General features: G+C 36.7%; 1 protein-coding gene across 2 annotated transcripts in view; it reads left to right on the top strand.

Moving 5' to 3' along the window:
• Positions 1-12,893, top strand: part of SLAIN2 (SLAIN motif family, member 2) — a 76,383-nt gene extending 63,490 nt beyond the window's left edge. For both annotated transcript variants that reach the window (XM_011927313.1, XM_011927312.1), the window contains 2 exons: positions 8,523-8,841; positions 9,845-12,893. In XM_011927313.1, coding sequence (XP_011782703.1) covers positions 8,523-8,841; positions 9,845-9,911 — 386 coding nt within the window. In that variant the 3' untranslated portion in view covers positions 9,912-12,893. The remainder of the gene's footprint in view (positions 1-8,522; positions 8,842-9,844) is intronic.
• Positions 12,894-13,431: the final 538 nt, after the last annotated feature.

Here is a 13,431-nt window from a genome sequence, read left to right as displayed (position 1 = left end):
AATCTGTTTTCCAGAATGACTACAACATTTTAGAATGTCACCAGCACTGTATGAGGGTTCCAATTTCTCCATCTCCTCAGTAACACTTAATTGTCTTTTATTTTAGCGATCCTGGTGAAGTGTTATAAAGTGGAATCTCATTGTAGTTTTTACTTTGCATGACTAACGTTGAGCATCTTTTCATGTGCTTATTGGCCATTTGTATGTCTTCTTTGGAGAAATGTCTATTCAAATTCTTTGTCTCTGGTTTTTTTTTTTTTTTAATTGAGTAATAGCATTCCTTTATATATTCTGGATTCAAGTCCCATATCAGATCCATGATTTGTAAATATTTTCTCCTACTCAGTGGATTTATTCTTCACTTTCTTTATGGTATCCTTTGAAGCACAGAAGTTTTTAATTTTGATGAAGTATCATTTATCAATTTTTGATCTTACGGATCACACTTGTGGTGTCATAAGAAATCAGTGCCTAACCCTAGTCATTACTCCTGTCCCTTCTGCTCTACCCCGCCTGCTCTTCCCAGACGTGAATCCGCTACACGAATCCGCTGCATTTTCCCCTTTGGTACTTAGAGCTTTCTGAGGCCCTTCCCTTCCCCAAGTCTGGCTCTGCTTGTGGTATCCTGCCCTCCTCGCCGTCTGGCCTGCAGCACCAGCACCAAGACTATGCTCTTCTATTCCTTTTTTAGTCCCTGTGAGCAAGGATGTAGACCTGGAACTCAAGAATGACCCGCATATCTGTGGATCCTTCCATTCTGTGGATCAGTATCTCAACATCAAATTAACTAACATCAGCGTTACAGACCCTGAGAAATATCCTCACATCTTCATTAGGGGCTTAGTGGTCCAATATGTGCAGTTGCCAGCAGACAAGGTAGACAGAGTTGCTGCAGAATGCAGCAAGGAAGGAAGCCCTATAGCAGAAACAGTGATGGCTCCTTCTCTTCCTTTTCCCTCTTCCATTGCTGACCCATAACCCCAGGTCCCAGCCTAGGACCCCTGACCATGAATACTTGAAGCAATTTTGTTTCGTTGGTTTTTTTTTGTCATTGTTGTTTTAACTAGTGAGTGAGTATGTGTATGTGTGTGTTTAAGGGATGACTAGATGAGAGGGATAATAGGGAACAGCTCTCCTTGTTGAGAAGGGGAGGATAAGTAGGCTGGGAAACTTCAAAGCCTTCCTAGTCCTCAGCATCTGCCTTTCTCACTACTTCTCTAGAGATGGTGCAAGAGTTTCCTAAGAACTTTGTAGGGTTAGCTCTTATATTTAGGTCTGTGATCCATTTTGAGTTAATTTTTTAATAGTGTGAAGTGTAGGGGTCCAACTTCATTCTTTTGTATGTGGATATCCAGTTGTCCTCACAGCATTTTGAACTCTTTCCTGCTTTTATCTGGACTTCATTTTCCTTTATCTGGAGTGTCCCTGTTCTGCTCTATTTGGATTATCTTCTGAGTTTTTTTTTAGCTTGAAGTTTTACCTGGAAGAGGGATTTGACTGGTTAATTTTAAGAATTCATAGCCACTCATGTTCCTCCTAGACCTTACAGTAGACCTCTTGTACTCACTCACTACTGGAGTGTGCACATCCCTCCCAGTTCACCTTCTGCTCAGCATTTTTTTTATATGAGTACTTGTTGGTTATTTTGGAATTTTCAGGACATTGAGATATTCCTCTACTTCCTTCTGTGCAGATGCTGATAATTCATGTGGTCTTGTAGTTGTCACAAGTGGCTTCTTCCTACCCACTTGTATTTTGGGGATCATGGAGATACTCCATCACCTGGTTTTACTATAGCTGTTGTAAATGGGTTTTGGTTTGACCTTCCTAGTTAGTTGCTCTGTATGTTTTTATGGAGAGAGTTGAGAAAATTCGTAAATTACACCAATGCCGGTACCATCTTTCAAGAATCCTCATAATTATGTTTCTTAATCTTGACATTGACATTTTTTCCCTTTTCCTCACTAGATACTCTAAGGTTAGTTATATGTTAGATAATTTATTAAACTAAAATACAATAAGTTATATAGGTATAGATGTACAGCTGTTTATATATACTGTGTACTAAAACTAGTGTGTCTCTCAATAAATCTTGATATTATATATTTTGATACATAATCAATTCCCTAATTTTGGAAATGTGGCTGTTTTGTTAAAAACTTCCCCTGTCAGGATGAAGATATCTAATGAATGTTAATAGTTCCTGTATTGTATGTTTGTATATACACACACACATTCTCTCTCTCTCTCTCTCTCTCTCTCTCTCTCTCTCTCTCTCTCTTTCAGCCTCTCAGCTTTTGTACCCAAAGGGTGGTTACAGTTTTCAGTTGAATAAAAATATTTCTTTTTAAAAAGTTTATTTATAAAAGTCATTATTGAGGTTAGGGCAGTTATCTTGAAGAGGATCAGTTCCAAAGTTATTTTCTATTTAATAGAGTAAATTCGAAGATTAAGCTGTAAATGTTTGCTGGTAGCTTATGCATTCATATATATCTTTTTGTATTTATGGAAGAAAAGGTATTGAAGCCCTGTTCTCGGGGCATTTTCTGCCTCTTATGTTTAATACATTTTTCTAATAACTAACAAAATTTTTGTATGCTTACAAAAATAATAGTCATGTACATTAATGGAAAAAGAAATCAAAGGCTTCTATGTCGTTTTTTTTTATGGTTACTTGTCAGCAATTGCCATTTTAATATGCTTTGGAGTCATACCTTATAAAACCTGCCTAGGATAGTAACCCCACAAACAAACTTTCTGAGTCTGGTTGAAAATTAAAGTGTTGATAATGACACTTTGGCCAGGTACGGTGGCTCACTTATAATCGCAGCACTTTGGAAAACTGAGATGGGCAGATCACTTTAGAGGCCAGGAGGTTAAGAACAGCCTGACCATCATGGCAAAACCCCGTCTCTACCAAAAAATAAAAAAATTATCCAGACCCAGTGACGTGCACCTGTAGTCCCAGCTACTTGGGAGGCTGAGGCACAAGAGTCGTTTGAACCTGTGAGGCAGAGGTTGCAGTGAACCAAGATTGTGCCACTGCACTCCATCTTGGGCAATAGAGCGAGACTCTGTCTCAAAAAATAAATTTAAAAAATGTTGATAATGACACTTTAGTTTCTACCCCCAGAGATGTTTCTCTTTTGGTTCCTGGTAAGGAATGCTGATCTGGGAATCAGCAGACCTGGGTTCAGTTCATTTATAACACGACATCCTGACTTTCCTGTTTATTTGCTCAGTTGGCTTCTGTGGTTGTGGTAATTTCCCTTGTCCGTGAAGTGAGAGGGTTAGAGTACATGGTCAGTAATAATTTTTTTTACAAGGATTCTTTAACTCTGTAGTGAGATATTCATATTTAATTCATCTTTTTCTTTAGCAGCCAGAACTTATTTTTAAATACTTATTGTATCAATAAATTGTGATTATTATTGATAGTGCAGAGACCATTGAATAATTGAAATGATATAACAATATAGTAAGGCATAGGTGACAAGGAGATATTTTTGTCCTTCATTTGTTAATAATGGAATTCATATGTGTTTTAATAAATGATGTTTCCCATTGGTCATGATGACCAGTGTTTGGCAGTGTGTTTATTTTTATTACTATATACTTACTGGGCATTTATAGGTTTTATAAATTATGCAGCTAATGGAAGTTGTAGTTTGAAGGAAGACTGCTCTGTGAAGACAACTTGGAATATCTAACTTTTGTATTGCTAGGTACATGTTGGATATATTTTTATAAAGCATTTTGTATTCAGTGATTATCAAGCTAAAAAGATATGTATAATTTATTCAGTTTTTATCATTTTAGGGTTAAGTGCATGCCTGAATTATAGAAACCTTAATTAGAAAGCAAACTTAGCACAATTATTAAATACTTATTGAAAGAAAAAAATATTTTAAGATATGAATTCTCTATTACACTTTGTCCTAATTTGGAGATAACTTAGACACCAAGGTTAGGATTCTTAGTCATGTCATTTTTATAGAGTTCTCATTTTTGCTCAGAGCAGATAGCTCTCCTTCACATTATGCCTGACTCGAGTGTAATTCCTGGTATTCAAAAAGAGGAAAGAGAAATTGTAACTTGTCAATATCAATTTGGGTAATACATTTTGGGTAATAACACGTTTGAGTTAATTTATAAGGAAAGCCTAGGAGACTGTTCTGTGTGGCATTGTTGAATATCTTTCTAGGAAACTCATCTGTAGCAGGCTAAAGGAGCCCTATTCTTTAGATAAGAAAGCCACAGATAAGAATGCTTTACAATTTGTTTAATATTTTACATTTTACTAACAGTTTACACATTTATTACTCGTTTGCTCTTCACAGCAAACTTATATTGGCTGAGATTTATTAGATTCATACGTAAGTGGTTTTCTTTTCAAGCAATGCAATTGGTATGGTATTTTTAATCTTGATTTCTAATGTTCGTTGCTGGTGTGTATAGAAACATAATCAGAGTTTGTATTTTTATCCAGTCCCGTGACGTTACTGAATTCACTTATTATTTCTAGAAGTGTGTGTGTGTGTGTGTGTGTGTGTGTGTGTGTGTAGATTCATTGGGATTTTCTGTGTAGACATCATGGGGACAGTTTCTAACCTCTGTGCCTTTTATTTTCCTTCCTTCCCTCCTTCCTTCCTTCCTTCCTTCCTTCCTTCCTTCCTTCCTTCCTTCCTTCCTTCCTTCCTTCCTTCCTTCCTTCCTTCCTTCCTTCCTTCCTTCCTTCCTTCCTTCCTCTCTCTTTCTTTCTTTTCTTCTCCTGCTCCTCTTCCTCCTCCTCTTCCTCCTCCTCCTTCCTCCTCCTTTCTCCTTCCACCTCCCTTCTCCTTCCTTCTCCCTCCATCCATCGTCTTTTTTTTTTTTCTTGCTTATTGCACTGGCTAGAATTTCTAGTGGTAAGAGCATATGTTCTTGTCTTGCTCCTGGTCTTAGGGGAGGCGCATTCAATCTTTCTTCATTAAGTGTAATGTTAACTGTAGGGTTTTTGTAGACGTTCTTTATGAAGTTGAGGAAATTTTCCCTATTTCCATTTTTCGGAGAACTTTTTTCATTACTGTTTTTTTTTTATTTAAGTTCTAGGGTACATGTGCATAACGTGCAGGTTTGTTACATATGTATACTTGTGCCATGTTGGTGTGCTGCACCCATCAACTCGTCAGCACCCATCAATTCATCATTTATATCAGGTATAACTCCCCAATGCAATCCCTCCCCCCTCCCCCCTCCCCATGATAAGCCCAGTGTGTGATGTTCCCCTTCCCGAGTCCAAGTGATCTCATTGTTCAGTTCCCACCTATGAGTGAGAACATGCGGTGTTTGGTTTTCTCTTCTTGTGATAGTTTGCTAAGAATGATGGTTTCCAGCTGCATCCATGTCCCTACAAAGGACGCAAACTCATCCTTTTTTATGGCTGCATAGTATTCCATGGTGTATATGTGCCACATTTTCTTAATCCAGTCTGTCACAGATGGACATTTGGGTTGCTTCCAAGTCTTTGCTATTGTGAATAGTGCTGCAATAAACATACGTGTGCATGTGTCTTTGTAGTAGAATAATTTATAATCCTTTGGGTATATACCCAGTAGTGGGATGGCTGGGTCATATGGTACATCTAGTTCTAGATCCTTGAGGAATCGCCATACTGTTTTCCATAATGGTTGAACTAGTTTACAATCCCACCAACAGTGTAAAAGTGTTCCTGTTTCTCCACATCCTCTCCAACACCTGTTGTTTCCTGATTTTTTAATGATGGCCATTCTAACAGGTGTGAGATGGTATCTCATTGTGGTTTTGATTTGCATTTCTCTGATGGCGAGTGATGATGAGCATTTTTTCATGTGTCTGTTGGCTGTATGAATGTCTTCTTTTGAGAAATGTCTGTTCATATCCTTTCCCCACTTTTTGATGGGGTTGTTTGTTTTTTTCTTGTATATTTGTTTGAGTTCTTTGTAGATTCTGGATATTAGCCCTTTGTCAGACGAGTAGATTGCAAAAATTTTCTCCCATTCTGTAGGTTGCCTGTTCACTCTGATGGTAGTTTCTTTTGCTGTGCAGAAGCTCTTTAGTTTAATGAGATCCCATTTGTCAATCTTGGTATAAGGAGTAAGGAAAGGATCCAGTTTCAGCTTTCTACTTATGGCTAGCCAATTTTCCCAGCACCATTTATTAAATAGGGAATCCTTTCCCCATTTCTTGTTTCTCTCAGGTTTATCAAAGATCAGACGGCTGTAGATGTGTGGTATTATTTCTGAGGACTCTGTTCTGTTCCATTGGTCTATAGCTCTGTTTTGGTAAATCACAAGCATTCTTATACATCAGTAACAGACAAGCAGAGAGCCAAATCAGGAATGAACTTCCATTCACAATTGCTTCAAAGAGAATAAAATACCTAGGAATCCAACTTACAAGGGATGTAAAGGACCTCTTCAAGGAGAACTACAAACCACTGCTCAGTGAAATCAAAGAGGACACTAACAAATGGAAGAACATACCATGCTCATGGATAGGTAGAATCAATATCGTGAAAATGGCCATACTGCCCAAGGTTATTTATAGATTCAATGCCATCCCCATCAAGCTACCAATGAGTTTCTTCACAGAATTGGAAAAAACTGCTTCAAAGTTCATATGGAACCAAAAAAGAGCCCGCATTGCCAAGACAATCCTAAGTCAAAAGGACAAAGCTGGAGGCGTCACGCTACCTGACTTCAAACTATACTACAAGGCTACAGTATTCATTACTGTTGAATGAAATGTTTTGTCAGATGCTTTTTTTGAGTCCACTGTTAGGATTCTGTGATTTTTCTTCTTTATCCTGTTACTGTGGATTACACTGATTGTTTTTCAAATATTGAACCAAACTTTGCATCTTGGAATAAATCCTACTTAGTCATGGCATACAAATCTATTTATATATTGCTGGATTCTATTTTCTAATATTTTCTTAAGGATTTTTACATCTGTATTTGTAAGCAATATTGATCTGAAGTTTTCTTTTTTGGTACTGTCCTTTTCTAGTTTTGGTATCTCGGTAATACTGGCTTCATAAAAATCAATTGGGACATGTCCTCTCCTATTTTGTGATGGAGATTATGTTGAATTTGTGTTCATTCTTAAACATTTGGTAGAATTTCCCAAGGTTGCTTCCAACCTCCAACAAACATTTGATCTGCTTCTTGTTACCATAAATTAGATTTGACTTTCCTCAAATTTCTTTGTAACACAACATTCTACAGTGTGTGTGTGTGTATACACATGGACTGTTTTGTGTCTGGCACTCATTTCATTCAGCAAAAGTTTTGAGATTCATCTTTGTTGTATACATCAGTAGTTTACTCCTTTTTATTGCTGAGTGGTATTCTGTTGTGTGGTTACGCTACAAATTGTTTATCCATTCACCTGTTGATGGACATTTGAGCTTTGTTCAGTCTTTGGCTGTTACAAAGTTGTAGTCAAGTCTTTGTGTGGACATAAGCTTTTTTTCTGTTTTCCCTTTTTTTTTCCCTTTGAGATACAGTCTCGCTTGTCACCCAGGCTGGAATGCAATAGCGCAGTCCCCACTCACTGCAACCTCCTCCTCCTGGGTTCAAGCAGTTCTCCTGCCTCAGCCTCCCGAGTAGCTGAGACTACAAGCATGCACCACCACGCCCGACTAAGTTTTGTGTTTGTAGTGGAGACGGGTTTTCATCATGTTGGCCAGGCCGTTCTCGAACTCCTGACCTCAGGTGATCCGCCTACCCCGAGCTCCCAGAGTGCTGGCATTACAGGTGTGAGCCACCGCGCCTGATCTTCTTTTTTTTTTTTTTGAAACAGAGTCTTGCTCTGTCACCCAGGCCGGAGTGCAGTGGCTTCATCTTGGCTCACTGCAGCCTCTGCCCCTCAGGTTCAGGCAGTTCTCCTGCCTCAGCTTTGAGTAGCTGGGATTATGGGTGCATGTCACCATGCCCGGCTGGCATTTTGTTTTTTCATCACGTTGTGCTTTGTGAAGCACAGCAATGGTAGCACTTTTTAAAAATGATTTTTAGTTTCTAAATTTTTAGTTACAATGTCAATAATGTGGGATTTGGACGTAGAGCCTCCAGATACTTGATACATGTTTACATGAATGTTTCTTTTTGGGGGAAATATGTTTCAAATTCTAGACAACAATTGGATAGTCAGTCTGTTTTTCACCTCTAGAATGATCATTCACATGTGGCCCAGATTAGTTGCTACAGTGAGACAGAATCCTGCAGTGCCTTTCCTCTTCTGGTGTTATGCGTTCCAAGCTGGCCTATTTAAAATACTGTTGTCAAAGACAGTTGTAATCCTCTAAGTACTTGGTTATTTAGAATTCAGTTACCTTTTTTTCTTTTAGTAGCCTAGGAATGGCTTTTATTTTTTGCATTGCTATGAAGTTTCCTGAATACACACGTACTAGTGACCAATCATCAGTTGTAAGTTAAAGCAATGATTTCATATATATATATAGATTTCCACTCAAAAATTGGCTTTTCTTTGCTATTCCACAGTACCTTCTCCAGGCAAATTCCGTTCCCCTGCAGCACCATCTCCTTTGGCTCTTCGGCAACCAGTGAAAGCATTTAGTAACCATGGCTCTGGTTCTCCTGGTAGCCAAGAAATAACACAGCTCACACAAACCACCTCCTCACCTGGGCCTCCTGTGGTTCAGAACACAGTCTCAGCAAATCCTCCCAGCAATATCAACAGTGCTACTCTAATCAGACCCGCAGGGACAACTGCAATGAGAAGTGGCTTGCCCAGACCCAGTGCCCCTTCTGCTGGGGGCATACCAGTGCCTCGCAGCAAACTTGCACAGCCTGTTCGCAGGTAAGTGGCAAATGTTCTGTTTCAGCGTTCTTGAGTACCTGAAAATGGATAGACTGGAATTAATTAGCTTCATCTCTATGTTTGATAGTAAACAGAAAGTCATGGTGGATTCCCACCAGAGTTTTAATACAATTTGAATAAAACATTACTACATTGTTTTTAAGAAATCCTCATTTGGGAATCCCACTTTTACCATTTTGGTTCAGATTAAATGTGTCCAGTTGCCTAACATGATTAAGCATCTCAGAGGACCCCTAGAAAAAAATTGGTTAGAACCACTCAATTTGATTGTGATACTCATTCATTTTGAATAGAATTATATTCAGTGAAGATGATAAAGGTATATTGGAATATAGAGTGATATTTCAGATAAAACTTAGAGCTATTAAGTCTGAGTATAATCTATAAGCATGGTTTTCAAACATTTATTCTACAATTCAGAATTATCTGTGAGATTTATATAAATGTAGGGTCTAAGTTTTACCCTCAGAGAGTCTAACCTATTTAATGAAATTAAGTAATTTGCCTAAGGCTACATAGCTAATAAAACTATGAGTTCCAAGTATGTCTGACTTCGGAGCTCTTTTAATCACTGTCCCATACTGCCTTTCTAGTGATGCTGAATCACTGTCCCATACTGCCTTTCTAGTGATGCTGACACTGAGCTTCTAATAACACATTCATCATTCTGCCTCTCAAAATAATAAGTAAATGATAAGGTTGGTTGTCTGTGTGCTTGAGAAAAGGTGAGACCATCTTTTCCCTTCTTTGATCTAGTAGCTATGTTAACAAAACGTGAAGTTATCTGTTGTCCAATAAAACTTGGAAGTTGTGAAAATGCAGAGTGTTGGAAGGTTGTACTAGTACCTGTTTAGAGCTTTTGTCTTGGTACAGCCTTCATGGGATCATGATGCCACCTGAAATTAATATATGTGTGAGATAGTATGGTAATATTTCATAAAGACATTTATCAAATTTTAATTACAAAATTGCTTTATTTCAGATCCTTGCCAGCTCCTAAAACCTATGGTAGCATGAAAGATGACAGTTGGAAAGATGGCTGTTATTGACCAGCAAAGACAAGAATGCAGAAGTCCACGGCTTCATGGATACCCTTCACCAGGCTAAAAAACAACTTTTATATGCAGACTGTTCAGATGAGACTCTTGGGATTTGTAAAATCCCAGCCCTCTCTGTCTTAATTAGCACAAACTGACAGAGATCATCAAACAGCACTTTAATGACATTTAACATCAGATGTGTTTGGTAGTCATACAATCACTCTCCATAGAATCACTTTTAGTTTTGTTTAATAGAAACTAGGTTGATTTTTTAAAAATATTTGACAGAGGCCAATATCTGGGCAAATACTTAATGGATGCCAAAGAGAAATGCCCATTTGTAAATGAGAAAAATGCCCATTTGTGCACAAGAAAATGGTGAATTCAAGCTATCCAAAACTTCACATTCAACCTAATTTACTGTATAAATAGTATCAATAAATATTTGTGTTAATGAGAACTAATATTCTGACTAATTATCTAAAGTGTTTCACTAGTACACCAGGAAACTACAGATTGAGATTGGGGGGTGGGAGGAAAGAAACCTGGGCTAGAGATTTAAAACATTCCGAAATTTGGGAGAATTTCAGAAATTATTTTTGCAGATTCATTAGAAAAATTGTCATTTAATCTTAAGTTTTGGATGTAGCTCACGTATCACCACCACCAGATAGCGTTACAGCACGCATCCATCATGTTGCATTGACACATCGAACTTATGTTTGTTTGTTTTGATTGCCAAAAGGGCTTAATATCAGTTGTACAATCTTTCTAAACTTTATAGTTCCTGGCTCAGGAAAGATGGCCTTTGCTATTGAAGCCAGCTTCTTCGCATGCTGTTATCTTTACAGAACTAAGAGATCTTGTTTCTATTAGCAGGTTTTCATGATAGGAAAGAACAAGTAGTGTGTGTCTTTATTCTTGATACAACACCACCTCAGTGCTTACAACCTGGAACAAAACCATACAATAAGAGAGAGGGGGAAAAAAATCTATGCACTTAACCTACAAAATCTCTGGTGATGACAGTCGTATTGTTGCTATTACATGGCATAACGATCTATTACGTGGTAGGAAAATATAGCCTGCTAAATCCTACTTAAGTTGATCCACTTTAAACTGAGTAACTGTATAAAACATCTCTTGAAAATTCTTTCCCTTTTGACTTAGATTCTGCCTTACATTAATTTTTGCATTTTTGGTAACAAACCTATTACATATGACTCTAACCTGATAAATACCTGCTCTCTAATGGCTCTTAATAAATCCTTGAAATAGCCTATTTCAATTTTATCAGACTATTACCAGAGTAAAACTTCCTTCTGTAACAGGCCTCTCATTTTTTATTATGAGGTCTGTTTTTAAATCCTTAATTTGAACAGCTCTAAGATACTGTCACTTAGGTCATCTAAAAGCTTTTAGAGATTTGAACTTAAGTTCATTTCCTGTTCATCAAAGACATTCCGTAAGTTGGCAAAAGAAATGGAGAAAGAAATGGAGAGAGAAAATGGAAGGCTTGATATTCATGATGGCATTAAGGTTGATAGGTTGAAAGAATGATAAAAACTTAAAACCAGGACCTCCATTCTGTCATGACTGACACCATGGTAGTCTGTCAACTTGACCAGTGGAAAGTCATTCATTTAGCACAAGCAGCTGGAGATTGAAACTGCCAGTACTATGTATTTGGTGTATAATGCAAAGAAGAAACTTTATCCTTGAATTTGAGGGTGATGGGGTGGGTCAGGAAAGGATGGCGCCAGAATTCTACATGATAATGAACTAAAAAATGTTGCTTTTCAGAGGAAGATAAAGCATCTTCTTTTGGGAGAGGGGTATCTCATGTCTAAGTAAGTAAAAAGAAAGAACTAGCTACTGTCTCTTTTAAAAACCACGTACAAAAGCAAAAGAAGTCTTAGTTTTCAGTGCAACATTTCAAAAAATATGTATGCTGCAATCTAATAATTGAAAGGAATTTTACCTATTATGAAACACATTACATTTTTTAAGTTAGATAATCAGTTTCAAAAGGAGTATTCAGGTTATTTAACTTTGTTTTTAAATGGCTGCATCAGAAAAAAATGTCTATTTTTTTTTATTAAAATATTTCATCACTTGTTAAAATGTATTTTGGATCTGAGTTTGGTAAAGTATTATTTTACATGCTTTTGTACTACCACAGACTGTTGACTTTTAGTTTCCTAAAGAGAAAAATTGCCTTTTTACTAGAAAGCCTTTGTATATCGCAATTTTTCTGTTTGGGAAAATCTAAGGATTTACTGTGGTTAGTCTTACAGAAGAAATGTGGATTTGATAAACTAGTGCCTATGATTTTAACTTACGTTTGATATATAGTAGTAAGGGTTTTATGAATGTTGATTATTTTGTGCCAACAGCCCAGAATTGTCACTTATATGTAAGCAGAAAACAATGAGCTCTGCTTCCAAAGTTATTTAATTTTCTCAGTGTTTGAATGTTATTTTTTGTAAGTGTGTTAATAAAAGTGTAAAGAATTGGAAAAAAATATAAATATTCTTAACTCAAGCATTTGCTGGATCATTTTTCTACAAAACTTGTTTGTATAATATAAAACACTCTCTGAAGAGTTGACTTTTTTTCAGTTTCGTATCCTGGAAATCACATTTTGTAAAACTGGGGACCATTCATAATTGTCAGATACTTTTTAAAATTATCTCAATACATCACTTTTATAAGAAAAAAAAGTTTTTTTGAAAGAAAATTAGATACATATGTGGCCCCAGATGTTTGTATAACTCTAGAATGATCTAGACTATGTATGTTTAAATTAACTTTTTGTTGAATGTACAGGTGTCCATTTTTAACGTTACGCATGGTCCTTTTAGATCACATGACATTTGATTTGCAAACATTTCTATAGCCGAACTTGTATATGTGGTTGCCTCCTTAATAAACAGCCTGACCATAATGTTTATTATTAAATTTATATTCTTTTTTTAAGTGTTTAATTAATCTCTGGATATGGTAAGATTCCTTTTTTCCTCTCATTTGCCTACACTTGGTTTTAATAAATTGTTCAGTTGAGTTTTTCTTTAAACACGGAAACCCAAATCGTATTGCCCTTTCAGGCTTAGTCTTCATGGGGTTGGATTATGTCTTATATTTTCTCTGTCAGAGTTATTTCATTTGTGGATTTTACTTGGAGGAAATTTATAGTTTACTCTAAATTGATTTGTTCTTGGAACTTTTTCACCTGCTGTGAATAGATATCTAGTTAGAAAAAGCTAGCATTTGCCTACATCATAACTATATATGATATCTAGTTCGAAAAAACAAGCAAAAAGCTATTACGAGTTTCCAAGAGGAGCAATTAATGTATTTTCATGCCAAATGCAAATATTTAGGTGATCACGTATATTTTTTCTTGTATGAATGGAAAAATCAAGAATTGTACACTGTTTAATGAATTCTCCATATTCCTTTAGGAGATATTTGCTTTGCAATTACACGTTACAATTAGAATAATTACCATTAAAATAATATTACATGT

The sequence above is a fragment of the Colobus angolensis genome, unplaced genomic scaffold (genome assembly GCF_000951035.1).
Source record: "Colobus angolensis palliatus isolate OR3802 unplaced genomic scaffold, Cang.pa_1.0 Scaffold71, whole genome shotgun sequence".
In the NCBI taxonomy this organism is placed as follows: domain Eukaryota; kingdom Metazoa; phylum Chordata; class Mammalia; order Primates; family Cercopithecidae; genus Colobus; species Colobus angolensis.
Note: the sequence above shows the minus strand (reverse complement) of the source record. Positions and strands in the feature narration are given on the sequence as shown.